Source organism: Microcaecilia unicolor, chromosome 9 (genome assembly GCF_901765095.1).
Source record: "Microcaecilia unicolor chromosome 9, aMicUni1.1, whole genome shotgun sequence".
Taxonomy (NCBI): Eukaryota; Metazoa; Chordata; class Amphibia; order Gymnophiona; family Siphonopidae; genus Microcaecilia; species Microcaecilia unicolor.
The window spans coordinates 166,468,109-166,483,270 of NC_044039.1; the positions used below are offsets into that span (position 1 = coordinate 166,468,109).

The following is a 15,162-nucleotide window of genomic DNA, read 5'->3' on the forward strand; positions in this document are numbered from 1 at the left end:
TTCTACCAGTATTCTTTTCTAAACCACGTGCTTATACTGGTGAAAGTGCAGTGCACAGCTTGGACTGCAAGCGAGCCTTGGCGTTTTACCTGGAGCGACTAGGCCCTATAGACAATCCATTCAACTTTTTCTTTTGATCCCAACAGGATGGGGTAACCATCGGTAAACACATTCTTTCAGATTGGCTGTCAGACTACATCTCTTTACTTATGGGCTCATAACATCAGAGCCATGGCTGCGTTGGTAGCCCACTTGAGATCAGCCTCTATTGAAGAAATTTGCAGGGCTGCAACATGGTCTTCAGGCCATACATTCACATCCCACCCCACTACTACCTTGAGCAGGATAACCCATGGTTTGGTCTGACAGTCCTGCAGAATTTGTTTGGGGTCTAGAATCCAACTCCATCCTCCTAGGCCCATTTTATTCTGTTCCAGGCTGCATCCTCACAACCAGTATGTATATAGTGCTAGGTGAACTGACTTTTTGGTTGCACCGTTGAATGCCTATTGTCCTCCATACTGGGTCAGACCAATGGTCTATCTAGCCCAGTATCTTGTTTCCAATAGTGGCCAACCCAGGTCACTAAACCCAGATAGTAGCAACATTCCATGCTACCAATCCCAGGGCAAGCATTGACTTCCCCATATCTGTCTCAATAGCAGGCTATGGACTTTTCCTCTGGGAAGTTGTCCAAACCTTTTTTTAAACCCAGGTATCCTAACCATTGTTACTACATCCTCCAGCAACAAGTTGCAGAGATTAATTATTTGAGTGAAAAATTATTTCCTCCTATTTGTTTCAGTGAGCCTAGGAGGGATTCCCACATGACTATTATGGCCTGTGTTATCCTTGAATAAAGTGGTTACTTACCTGTAGGAGATGTTCTCTGAGGACAGCAGGCCAATTAGTCTTACATACCCTCCCACCTCCTCTAGTTGGATTTATTATTAGCTATGTTATAGTACTGTTGGTCCTGCGCATGTGACTTGGGCATGCGTGGTGGGAGTACTGCCTCATGCTTAAAGTGAAACTACACTAGGTAGTGTTTTCTGCTCATGACTCTTTGGATGATGTCATCCACGTGTAAGACTAATTGGCTTGCTGTCCTCAGAACATCTGCTACACATAAGTAACTTTGCTTTGTCTGTAATTAGGATTAGTGAAAGCAATTGGATAATTGCAGTTCTGTTTTTGTTAAGGGATGCATTTACCTATGTTCAAGAAAGAAGATTCTGTATTAATCCTAATGCTGGATTTGTCCATCAACTTCAGGTACTTTTTATCTTTCCCGTTTTGAAGCAACCGAGCAGTGGTTAGTTAATCCACAAATTGGTGGAAGTGGTCCTTTTAAGTTGTAGCAATTATAAGAAACTCTTTTAACATTTTGCCCTTTTTAGGGAGGAAGGGGGTGTCTCTATCCTGTTGCTGTGTCAGAGTCTGGAGATTTCCCACTTCTCTTCAGGCTCACGTATGAAGCAGGGATTCAATGTTTTGTTCTACATTCATCCCAAGATATAGTGGCACAATTAATATAATGTGGGTTTATCAGATGCATAATCTGGCTGTTAGATAATATTATGGATGCATATATATAACCAGGACTGAATCCGTAATATTATCTAACAGCCAGATTATGCATCTGATAAACCCCACATTATATTAATTGTGCCACTATATCTTGGGATGAATGTAAAACAAAACATTGAATCCCTGCTTCATACGTGAGCCTGAAGAGAAGTGGGATTTGGATATATAAAAGAAGATGTCTATACTTGTGTTCAACATTCAAGGTGACTTACTAGCCAAAGAAGCTTATGGTTGTTTTTAGGACCTTCTTGTTGGCTGAACCAAATATGCTTTCTCTGATGTACAAAAGTCATCACTTTTCTCTTTGAAGGAAGCAATATTTTTTTGTGGCTGTTGCCCAAGGCCGTTTTCTGCTTCTGCAGCCTAGATAGTAGATGACAGTGACGGCAGAGAAAGACCTACACGGTCCATCCAGTCTGCCCAACAAGATAAACTCATATGTGCTATTTTTTGTGTATACCTGACCTTGATTTGTATGTGCCATTTTCATGGCACAGACCGTAGAAGTCTGCCCAGCACTAGCCCCGCCTCCCACCACCGGCTCTGCCACCCATTCTCCGCTAAGCTTCTGAGAACAGGATTCCTTTATGTTTATCCCACGCATTTCAGAAATATTGAGCTGTTGATCAGGCCTGAGAGAAACTGCATTGGTTTCCAATTAAGGAACATATCACCTTCAAAATCTGCACCCTAGTCCACAAAATTCTTTACGGAGAAGCCCCTGGATACATGACAAACCTAATCAATTTACCTTCCAGGAATATATCCAGATCATCCCATTCATACTTAAACCTCCACTACCCTAACTGCAACGGTCTCAAATATAAATCCATTTATGCATCCACCTTCTCCTTTATAAGTAGACAACTATGGAATGCACTGCCAAAAGCTGTGAAAACAATCCACAATCATCTTAATTTCAGGAAATCACTCAAGACCAGCTTATTCGGAAAGGCCTACCCCAAGGATCCAACATAAGTCCCTATATTCTGCAACGCAGCAAATTAATGGACCATATTGACCACTTTTACCCTTTCACCTTTTGCTCTTATACCCCGTTTGTTTGTTTTTTTTTTTTTTAATCTCCCTATACTCTAAACAGTGTTATCTGTATAGTTACTGGATTGGCGACTGCCTTTACGGTTTGATGTTAGCCACATTGAGCCTGCAAATTGGTGGGAAAATGTGGGGTACAAATGTGTTAAACAGAGCTGTTCTAACGGTGTAACTTTCCAGTTGTGGCAATCAAGGATGGAACTTGCTATTCTCTGTTGTACGATGAGCTGCATGTTCACAGAAAAACTTTACTAAAACATTTTTTGCTTTGAGTGGATACTATTTATTTATTTATTTGGATTTTGCTCACACCGTTTTCAGTAATAGCTCAAGGTGAGTTACATTCAGGTACACTAGGTATTTAGTTTAGCATCTTATACCAGTAAAGGGCATTTTAGCCTAGCTGCTTCACTTTATATCTCCAGTGGATCAGAATTGCCACTACAGTCCTTGCCTGCAAGGGGGAAGAGGACGAGAGGTAATTCAGTGATACCTGTAGCAAAGACCTGGTGTCATTAAAGGGCATCTAATTACTATGCTCATTGAATGGTACAAATCAGCAGACATCTAGATGTAAAACTAAGAAAGCACTCAGTCTGTTCAGGTTATGTGACCCAATGTTTTTCATAATTGGCAAGTGTTGCTAGAATAAAGTTTTCTTACTAGCGCCCTCTTGGGGGTATTTCACTTTGTATGGGAAGGAAAAGGAAACCAACAAAATTAGATTTTTTTTCAAATTTGTTGTCCTTTTTTAACAACTAAGGCCATTTGTGAAAACTGTTGTTAGAATGTTTGAACACAAATGATGGAAGCTGGAAGATCTTTGCATCATGAGCTATCAGTTGCATATAATTTTCACTCTTGTATAATTTGGTAGTCTTACTACGCTTTTTTTTTTTTTTTTTTAAATGCTAGGAATATGAAGCCATTTATCTAGCAAAATTAACGATCAAGATGATGTCACCTTTGCAGATGGGAAGATCAATAAGCGTTCAGCCAGGCACAACAGGTGATCTTTTTTCTTGTAACTCTCCAAGAGCATGTACAGCACACTGAAATTTACACACTGATACTTACGGGATAGCTATAAAGGAATTCCACTCGATATGCAGAAGATTTTTGAATTAAAGTTTTAAGAAAGCTATTTCTGGCAGATGCATACATTTGCCACCAGACCATGACCATATCTTCATCCAGTAATGGGCAACCATCTTTCCTCTCTAGGATCAGGTTTACTGTTTCCATGATGTACCTCATCTTTGAGATGGGCCACCCTTGGCATCTCTGAACTCCTTTACCTTTGCTGGAAGGGATACCGAGCCCTGCCAGCCAAATAAATGGACTGCCACTGCTCTCCACTGCTTGTTTTTGGCTCTGAGCAGCATGCCAGGACTTAATCATGCAAGTATTATGCGAGACTTCCTGGCATGCTACTCAGAGCCAGAAACCAAGCAGTGGGGAGTGGCAGTAGTCCATTTATTTGGCTGATGGGGCTCCGCATCCGTAGCAGCAAATGTATGCCTAGCGTGCCTGCATTGGGGGAGGAGGGAAGGAATGCATTGCATCCTAGTCCCCATGCACCCCCCCCCCCTCAAGTTGCAGGGCTGGCTACACCAGGAGAGAGAGAGCCTGTTAGAAATTTCCAAGCACACCACTGCTGGATATCCACATGAGTATGCATGAGATTGATTTGCATACACTGCCTCCATTGTACGCAAATCTTTCATGCATATTCATTGTGAGTATGGCAAGGGGGTACTCCAGGACTGACTTGGGAAACACTGGTGTACCTGATCCAGTCAGACAGGATCTGAGGCATGAGACTGTACCAAAGCATGTTAAAGCCACAGGGGGAAAAAAAATTATTTGCAAAACTAAGTAGTTGAGCGTTTCATGATGAAACATAGGCCATGTTTTGTTTTGTTTTTCCCCTCTCGTCATATTCTGTCTACTGCAGAAGACCTGGCCTCCTCCTTAGATTGAAACCCTTCAGTTTTCAGCACAAGTTGTTGTCGGTCGAAGAGAGAGAGGAGAAGGGGGAGGGGGATGGACATGGGTTTCAATGCTGCTAACAGTACTGATCCTTGTGGTAACCCTGTATTCTCCGAGGACAAGCAGGCTGCTTGTTCTCACGACTGGGTGACGTCCGCGGCAGCCCCCACCAACCGGAAAGAAGCTTCGCGGGACGGTCGGCACGCAGGGCACGCCCACCGCGCATGCGCGGCCGTCTTCCCGCCCGTGCGCGACCGCTCCCGCCAGTTCCTTTTTTTCCGCGTCTGGAGAGAGTTGTGCTTTGCCGCTTTCTCTGTTTTCAGCCGCCGGAATTTCGATCGCGTTTACGCGGATCATCGCTTTTCTTTTTCTCTCTTGTTTTTGGGTTATCGCCGGTTTCCCTTTCAAAAAAAAAAAAAAAAACCTGAGCGTGTGGAGCACGCGCTCCCCTTTTCCCTCGCTTCCAGCGGGGACGCCGCGTTGCGGCCTAGTGGCCGCTCGGTCGTTTCTTTTTTCGAGGTGTGATTCCAGCCACCATTGACGACTTTGACTTCGCCGACGCGATTTTTCCGTCGATGTCCTCGAAGGTCCCGAGTGGATTTAAAAAGTGTGGTCGCTGCGGCCGGCCGATCTCGCAGACCGACACCCACGCTTGGTGCCTCCAGTGCCTCGGGCCGGAGCACAATATCAAGTCGTGTTCCCTGTGTCTCGGTCTCCAGAAACGGACTCAGGTTGCGAGGCAAGTTCTGCGGGACCGTCTTTTTGGAACTTGCGCCGGCCCCTCGACGTCGGCCTCGACGGCATCGGTACCGACGCCCGGTCCTTCGGTACCGGTATCGATGCCCGAGACATCGGCACCGATGGCATCGACCCCAGGAGAACAGGGCCCGCCGGTCCTCCGGTGAGAGTGGAGGTGAGAGGCCGCGTGGGCAGTCGGCCCCGGTCACTCCCTCAGCTCGTGGGCCACGGGACCGAACCCTGTCTGACCCGGTACCTCGAGACCGAGGGGGATCGACCTCCTCCTCCTCCATGCCTTCCGGCGCCGGTGACGGGCATCGCAAGAAGGATAAGAAGCGTCGTCACCGGTCGCCCTCTTTGCATCCGGATATCGGAGAGGAGGCGACGCCGAAGCGTACTCGTCGAGAGGAGAGGTCCCCGTCGGTTGTGGAGGTACCGACGCGTCGGGGTTCCGGCACCTCGGTGCCGTCTCCTGGCCCCCATCAGCTTCTGACGCCGACACCCCTACTGGCCCCACCGCCTTTCCCGGCAGCGGGCCTGGACGAGTGCCTCAGAGCCATCCTTCCGGGGATCCTGGAAGGGCTGATGCGCCAGGCTGTGCCGGCGCCGGGGGTGCTTGCGCCCTCGGCGCCGATGTCTGTGGCGCCGGCGAGCTCTAGCCCGGCGCCGGGGCCGTCGACACCGCCGCCGCTTGCGGCGCCGGTCTCGACCGCCACGCAGGTGGAGTCCCCGTCGACGTCGATGGAGGGAGCTCCGTCCCCGCCGGCGCGGGAGTCCACCGCTCGACGACACCGAGACCCTGGTGCCTCGATGTCGAGCCGGGCCCGGTTCAGGACTCAGCTACATGAGCTTATGTCCGATACCGAGGATGAGGACTCGTGGGGGGAAGAGGAGGACCCTAGATATTTCTCCTCAGAGGAGTCTACAGGCCTTCCCTCGGACCCCACGCCTTCACCGGAGAGGAAGCTCTCACCTCCCGAGAGTCTCTCCTTTGCCTCCTTTGTGCGGGATATGTCTATTAGCATTCCCTTCCCCGTGGTCTCTGTGGAAGAGCCGAGGGCCGAGATGCTCGAGGTCCTCGACTATCCATCACCACCTAGAGAGTCCTCCACGGTGCCGCTGCACAATGTCCTCAAAGAGACACTGCTTCGGAACTGGGTGCGACCGTTAACTAACCCCACCATTCCCAAGAAAGCAGAGTCCCAATACAGGATCCACTCCGACCCAGAGTTAATGCGGCCCCAATTGCCCCATGACTCGGCGGTCGTGGATTCTGCTCTCAAGAGGGCACGGAGTTCGAGGGATACCGCCTCGGCGCCCCCGGGGCGGGAGTCTCGCACTCTGGACTCGTTTGGGAGGAAGGCCTACCAATCCTCCATGCTCGTGACCCGCATCCAGTCATACCTGCTCTATATGAGCATTCACATGCGGACCTATGTGCAACAACTGGCGGACCTGGTCGAGAAGCTCCCGCCGGAGCAGTCCAGGCCTTATCAGGAGGTGGTCAGGCAGCTGAAGGCGTGCAGAAAGTTCCTGTCCAGGGGTATCTATGACACCTGTGACGTGGCATCTCGTGCTGCGGCCCAAGGTATAGTGATGCGCAGGCTCTCATGGCTGCGTGCCTCTGACCTGGACAACCGCACCCAGCAGAGACTGGCCGACGTCCCTTGCCGGGGGGATAACATTTTCGGTGAGAAGGTCGAGCAGATGGTGGACCAACTGCACCAGCGGGAAACCGCCCTCGACAAACTCTCCCACCGGGCGCCTTCAGCATCCACCTCCACAGGTGGACGTTTTTCCCGGGCCCGGCAGGCTGCACCCTATTCTTTTGCGAAGCGTAGGTACAACCAGCCGGCCCGAAGGCCTCGTCAGGCACAGGGACAGCCCCAGCGCGCTCGTTCCCGTCAACAGCGTGCGCCTAAGCAGCCCCCTGCGCCTCCCCAGCAAAAGCCAGGGACGGGCTTTTGACTGGATCCACGGGAACCGCCCTCAAAGTGTCCGTACCGGACGATCTGCCGGTCGGGGGGAGGTTAAAATTTTTTCACCAAAGGTGGCCTCTCATAACCTCCGACCAGTGGGTTCTCCAAATAGTGCGGTGCGGATACGCCCTGAATTTGGCCTCCCTGCCTCCAAATTGTCCTCCGGGAGCTCAATCCTTCAGCTCCCATCACAAGCAGGTACTTGCAGAGGAACTCTCCGCCCTTCTCAGCGCCAATGCGGTCGAGCCCGTACCACCCGGGCAGGAAGGGCAGGGATTCTATTCCAGGTACTTCCTTGTGGAAAAGAAAACAGGGGGGATGCGTCCCATCCTAGACCTGAGAGGCCTGAACAAATTCCTGGTCAAAGAAAAGTTCAGGATGCTTTCCTTGGGCACCCTTCTGCCAATGATTCAGAAAAACGATTGGCTATGTTCCCTGGATTTAAAGGATGCATATACTCACATCCCGATACTGCCAGCTCACAGACAGTATCTCAGATTCCGCCTGGGCGCACGGCACTTTCAGTATTGTGTGCTGCCCTTTGGGCTCGCCTCCGCCCCACGAGTGTTTACAAAGTGCCTCGTGGTGGTGGCGGCGTACCTACGCAGGCTGGGAGTGCACGTGTTCCCATATCTCGACGATTGGCTGGTCAAGAACACCTCGGAGGCGGGAGCCCTCCGGTCTATGCAGTGCACTACTCGACTTCTGGAGCTGCTGGGGTTTGTGATAAATTACCCAAAGTCCCATCTCCAGCCAACACAGTCTCTGAAATTCATAGGAGCTCTGCTGAATGCCCAGACGGCCCAGGCCTACCTTCCCGAAGCGAGGGCCACCAATCTCCTGGCCCTGGCTTCGCAGACCAGAGCGTCTCAGCAGGTCACAGCTCGGCAGATGTTGAGACTTCTGGGTCATATGGCCTCCACAGTTCATGTGACTCCCATGGCTCGTCTTGACATGAGATCTGCTCAATGGACCCTAGCTTCCCAGTGGTTTCAAGCCACCGGGGATCTAGAAGATGTCATCCGCCTCTCCACCAGTTTCCGCACTTCACTGCTCTGGTGGACCATCCGGACCAATTTGACCCTGGGACGTCCATTCCAAATTCCGCAGCCCACGAAAGTGCTGACGACGGATGCATCTCGCCTGGGGTGGGGAGCTCATGTCGATGGGCTTCACACCCAGGGTCTGTGGTCCCTCCAGGAAAAGGATCTGCAGATCAACCTCCTGGAGCTCCGAGCGATCTGGAACGCACTGAAGGCTTTCAGAGATCGGCTGTCCTACCAAATTATCCAAATTCGGACAGACAATCAGGTTGCAATGTATTACGTCAACAAGCAGGGGGGCACCGGATCTCGCCCCCTGTGTCAGGAAGCCGTCGGGATGTGGCGTTGGGCGTGTCAGTTCGGCATGCTCCTCCAAGCCACGTACCTGGCAGGCGTAAACAACAGTCTGGCCGACAGACTGAGCAGAGTCATGCAACCGCACGAGTGGTCGCTTCATTCCAGAGTGGTACGCAAGATCTTCCGAGAGTGGGGCACCCCCTCGGTGGATCTTTTCGCCTCTCAGACCAACCACAAGCTGCCTCTGTTCTGTTCCAGACTTCAGACACACGGCAGGCTAGCGTCAGATGCCTTTCTCCTTCATTGGGGGACCGGCCTCCTGTATGCTTATCCTCCCATACCTTTGGTGGGGAAGACCTTACTGAAGCTCAAGCAAGACCGCGGCACCATGATTCTGATAGCGCCCTTTTGGCCCCGTCAGATCTGGTTCCCTCTTCTTCTGGAGTTGTCCTCCGAAGAACCGTGGAGATTGGAGTGTTTTCCGACTCTCATTTCGCAGAACGACGGAGCGTTGCTGCACCCCAACCTTCAATCCCTGGCTCTCACGGCCTGGATGTTGAGGGCGTAGACTTCGCTGCGTTGGGTCTGTCTGAGGGTGTCTCCCGGGTCTTGCTTGCCTCTAGGAAGGATTCCACTAAAAAGAGTTACTTTTTCAAGTGGAGGAGGTTTGTCGTTTGGTGTGAGAGCAAGGCCCTAGAACCTCGTTCTTGCCCTGCACAGAACCTGCTTGAATACCTTCTGCACTTATCAGAGTCTGGCCTCAAGACCAACTCAGTAAGGAATCACCTTAGTGCGATTAGTGCTTACCATTATCGTGTGGAAGGTAAAGCCATCTCTGGAGAGCCTTTAGTCGTTCGATTCATGAGAGGCTTGCTTTTGTCAAAGCCCCCTATCAAGCCTCCTACAGTGTCATGGGATCTCAACGTCGTCCTCACCCAGCTGATGAAACCTCCTTTTGAGCCACTGAATTCCTGCCATCTGAAGTACTTGACCTGGAAGGTCATTTTCTTGGTGGCAGTTACTTCAGCTCGTAGAGTCAGTGAGCTTCAAGCCCTAGTAGCTCATGCTCCATATACCAAATTTCATCATAACAGAGTAGTGCTCCGCACCCACCCAAAGTTCCTGCCGAAGGTGGTGTCGGAGTTCCATCTTAACCAGTCAATTGTCTTGCCAACATTCTTCCCCAGGCCGCATACCCGCCCTGCTGAACGTCAGTTGCACACATTGGACTGCAAGAGAGCATTGGCCTTCTACTTGGAGCGGACACAGCCCCACAGACAGTCCGCCCAATTGTTTGTTTCTTTCGACCCTAACAGGCTAGGGGTCGCTGTCGGGAAACGCACCATCTCCAATTGGCTAGCAGATTGCATTTCCTTCACTTACGCCCAGGCTGGGCTGGCTTTTGAGGGTCATGTCACGGCTCATAGTGTCAGAGCCATGGCAGCGTCAGTGGCCCACTTGAAGTCAGCCACTATTGAAGAGATTTGCAAGGCTGCGACGTGGTCATCTGTCCACACATTCACATCACATTACTGCCTCCAGCAGGATACCCGACGCGACAGTCGGTTCGGGCAGTCGGTGCTGCAGAATCTGTTTGGGGTGTAAATCCAACTCCACCCTCCAGGACCCGAATTTATTCTGGTCAGGCTGCACTCTCAGTTAGTTGTTCTTCGTAGGTCAATTTCTGTTGTACCCTCGCCGTTGCGAGGTTCAATTGACCTGGGTTCTTGTTTTGAGTGAGCCTGAAAGCTAGGGATACCCCAGTCGTGAGAACAAGCAGCCTGCTTGTCCTCGGAGAAAGTGAATGATACATACCTGTAGCAGGTGTTCTCCGAGGACAGCAGGCTGATTGTTCTCACCTACCCTCCCTCCTCCCCTTTGGAGTTGTGTGTTTCATCTTTTGCTAGTCATTCAACTGGCGGGAGCGGTCGCGCACGGGCGGGAAGACGGCCGCGCATGCGCGGTGGGCGTGCCCTGCGTGCCGACCGTCCCGCGAAGCTTCTTTCCGGTTGGTGGGGGCTGCCGCGGACGTCACCCAGTCGTGAGAACAATCAGCCTGCTGTCCTCGGAGAACACCTGCTACAGGTATGTATCATTCACTTTCACTGGATGCATATCTGATACAACAAGCAGGCAAACATAGTGAAGGTGACGACAAAGATGATGAAAAAAAGTCCAACGGACTGAGTGAGTTCACATCAGAAGTTTTATTCACAAAATGCAGTGGTCTCGACACGAATCGTGTTTTGGCCACAGAGGCCTGTGTCAGGAGTCCCTGAAGTGTTAGCATTAGATTTCTGAGCGCTCAACAAAGCCCGGAGACAGTGCGCCTAGTAACTGATGTGAAAAAACAAGAGCGTTCACAGCCAATGTCACCAAAATTGTACAGCAATGATAATTCTGTCCCCAATATATTTACTAGCTAAGCGAGTTGCATGCATCATTTATAGAGTAGTAAGTGTACACTTGCCCATTTAAGTGCTAGTATTCTATAAATTTTTGTGTGCAGTTGGCATGTCAATTTAAGTGCCATGTCATAGGCTGAGGAAGTCCAGTGTATTCTTGAATTTGCAAAGTGTGACTCCATAGTAGAGCTTTGTAATTCTTATCTTTTGACATAAGTAGGCTGAGTTTTGCAGTCTCCAAAAGGATTTTATCTAATTTGAGTTTATTTTGTTATAAGCACCCATCATCTACAAACAAAAGACACTTCAGTCTGTTGTTTGTATAATTGTTCCCTTATGGACATCTGGAAAGTAGCAATGGCTTTGGTCAAAAAGTCCTGAAAGTTGTTTCCTTAATAGCCCCAATTTTTCATATCCTGTTATCATTTTCCCTGGGTTGTGGCTGCTTCTAATCTATAGTTAAATGTATTGCACCACTAGCTTCAGCTTGGGAGTCTACACTTCTGTGGCTGGTTTTATCCTGTTTGTGAACCACAAAAATGGTTGCTTACTTTGTAACAAGGGGAACCTGTAGACAGGATAAAACTGGCACAGTCCCTCCTACCTTCCCCCTAAAAGCTAAAACAAGTTTAGATACAAAATCAAGGTACTTCTCTAGGCTAGCTGTTTTTCTGAGCACAGAGAGTGGCTAATTTATTCTGTCTGTAGAGAACCCATGTTACAGGTTTTTGTGCTTATGTTTGGTTATTTGTAAGTTTTATGTTAAACTGTACCTGCTGTACACCGCCTTGGGCGAATCTCTTCATAAAAGGTATTTAGTTTCTTTTTAAGAATGCACAATTAAGTATGAAAGAGAGGGTCTGGGGCTTGAGTTGGTACAGAACTGGGAATTAACCAAAAGTCACCACCTAAAATCTGGTTTATCTGGAATGATATATTTGGCTCAATCATTGTGAACACCTGTACAATCACAATTTCATGCTAATACCTTGATCAGCAGCCACAGTGGAGGGCAAAAATTGGTCTGACCCAGTATAGCAAAGGTTCATCTGTCTTACATGCTTCTAACAGTGGCTAATCCAAGTCTCAAGTAACCCACAGAGAATGGTAGATTGTGTGGGCTTTAAATTTTTAAAATGTATTCTATGGGTGACTTATATTCCACAATATCTCCATTTGGATTCATTGCTGATTGCAATCAAGGAAAAGAAGCACCCTAGTCTGGTGGAATTACATTTTATAAAAAGGCAGAAAAACATAGCAAACAAAAAAAATTATATGTAAATTAATCAATACCAATGGCAGAAAACATGAACTTTCAGGCGTTTCCCAAAAGTAGCAAGATTCAATGCTATTTAACCCCCAGGGATAAGCAGTGACTTTCCCCATGTCTGCCTTTATTGCTTTATAGATTTTACCTCCAGGACTTGTCCAAATCTTCTTCAAATGGAGCTCCGTTAACTGCTTTTACCACATCTCCAGCAATGAGTTTCAGAGCTTAACTATGTGTTGATTAAAATAATGCTTTTATTTACAAATTCTGTAGTTTGCTGCTGGAGATTTAATAATAACATGGTGTAAAGTGCTTATAAATTTAACATTTGATAGCCATGTTCCTAAGTGGCCAGGGGTGTATATCAATATAAGACATACGATTTATAAGACATTTTATTTTACTTCTAACTTCTGCTATTTTAGCACAGGTCCCATTTATTGCAATGTGACTTAATTACTAATATCTGATAGTAGAAACACATTTTAATAGCAAACCACATTGATGACAACCCCTCCCCCTTCATGTCAGTGTATTGTGAATGGCTTGAGCTGCTGGAACAATGTGAGTTATTTAGTTGTGTGATTACCTGTTGATACATTTTTAAATAATTATTTGTAAAGTATGTTGTTTCAAACAACTTTTTACAGGGCATTTGAAACGGACACATGAAGAAGATGATGAGTTTGGAAACATGCAAGTGACTGCTGCACAAGATAGCCATCTATATTCATAGATTTGGGCTCTTGTATATGATGTGAAGACACCTAAAAAAGGAGAATTAATGATGTAATATGGTAAATCACAAGTAGTGTTGATGATTGCTGCTTCCAGTCAGGTGTCTAATTCATCGAACAGCATTTTGAGAGGACATTGAACTTGTTAAATCTTGAACGAGAGAGTGGCACAGATTTTTACCCTCCCTTTTTTACACTTTACAGTTTTATTGTAAGCCAAGATTTGTGGGTTTACAAAGAGGTATTACTGCAAAAATGCACCTTTCATACTTGAAATTTATTTGTATGATATAAACTTATTTACATTAAAAATACAGATTCCTTTGGGGAAGGGAAATTTGTTTATAAAGATATTTGTAATTTATAATACAAGGCTTTAGTAAAAAAAAAAAAATTGCTAAAACTTGCTTTGTGTTTTGTATATACATTTTTATAGATTTAGAATTTGATCCAAATTTTTTAAACTGCCTTTAGCAGGAGAGTTTGTATTAGAACAGTACTCTGGAATTTCTTTGACAATTTTTTTTCAGAATAAACTGATTGTTCTTCCCTGCCTGCTGAACAATATTCATAGGATACCAATTTTTTTCCATCTCTGATAGAGCTATGCAGAAATGTTTTATATATACACGACACACTGAACATTCTTTCCTATATACTAGGTTCAAAGCTAGAAATGTAGCGGAAGCAAACATGTCAGTGGAAAGGATGTTCTAGAACAGGGGTGGCCAGCTCTGGTCCTTGAGGGCTGCAAATGAGTGTGGTTTTCAAGATATAGATGTAATGAATATGTAGATCTCATGTATGTTTGTTGTGGGCATATCCTAAACACAGTCGGATGTTCTTGTTCTGGGACAAGAGGCCATCTTGTTAAGCTCCAAAGATATACACTCAGAAAACATTCACAGATCCTTTTGGTGACAATGGTAGAGGCAACTGTCTAGGGAAGTTGGAAACCACCTAGGCATTGGAATAAGAAATAATTTCAGCAAACTAGTTAGATCTTCTGATCTTTATCTGCTGTCAAATTCTGTTTCTATATTGAATCCAAACTTGACCGGTCTACTTTTTCCGATACAGTGCTCTGTTTGGATCTTGCTGACGTTCAGTACAGGAGTATGTAGTGCCTCTTTTAAACGGATATTAGTATGTTTGGCATGGAGTCTTTCCCTATGGATTTAATGTTCTGTCACTTTGTTCTGCCTCAGTACTGGTTCTTAGGGCCATTGGCTTCCTATAAAGCTTCACATTTTATATCAGAAGGTCATGAAAGTCTGTTAACATATTCAGAAACACACATGAGATGGAAAAGGTTTGCTAGTTAAAATTATATATAGTCCACAAGCTGTGATTGGCTGTCAAAATCTGTTCTCAATGATTTTTGCAGTGGTGCTGTGCAATGATAGTGTTATTCTTCTACATTTTGTATGCTTGCCCACATGTCAAAATGCAGAGAATGTCTCTTCCTATGAGTAGGATGTTTAGTAGTTTTCCATCTATGCTATGTATATTTTGTAGACACCTCCCCCACCCCCTTACTTGATGATCAGAGTGTGCATCACAAAAGGAGCAATGGGGAGGTAAAACAAATTTTCTGTACTAGCCAAAATAATATTTAATAAGGTGAAAACAGCAATCAGACAAAAACCTGATATCTATGGTTTGAGGGTATGCCTGCATCAGGCACTGTAAACACTTAAAAATAACTACAGCAGAATTACGGTTATCCTTTGTGACTATTGTTTATGGTTCAATAAAGACTTATTAAAAAAAAAAAAAAAAAAAACTACATCAGAATAATGAGACTAAAACTAGTATATGATTCTCTAAATCCATAAGTACAACTACAGCAAATGAGACTCCAGAGCCATCCAGCACAACCAAAGCAGGTCCTGCTCCTGAAAGGTTATGGAATGTTTTCCTTTACAAGCTGGAAGAGAGTATGGAAGTCTACCTACTGAAAGCTTAATTTTATTCTCCGAGGACAAGCAGGCTGCTTGTTCTCACGACTGGGTTGACGTCCGCGGCAGCCCCCACCAACCGGAAGAAGCT

General features: G+C 46.9%; 1 protein-coding gene across 2 annotated transcripts in view; it reads left to right on the top strand.

The window, feature by feature from the left end:
• Window positions 1-13,658, top strand: part of STYX (serine/threonine/tyrosine interacting protein) — a 72,051-nt gene extending 58,393 nt beyond the window's left edge. For both annotated transcript variants that reach the window (XM_030214480.1, XM_030214482.1), the window contains 3 exons: window positions 1,203-1,275; window positions 3,562-3,655; window positions 13,024-13,658. In XM_030214480.1, the coding sequence (XP_030070340.1) occupies window positions 1,203-1,275; window positions 3,562-3,655; window positions 13,024-13,109 (253 nt within the window). In that variant the 3' untranslated portion in view covers window positions 13,110-13,658. The remainder of the gene's footprint in view (window positions 1-1,202; window positions 1,276-3,561; window positions 3,656-13,023) is intronic.
• Window positions 13,659-15,162: the final 1,504 nt, after the last annotated feature.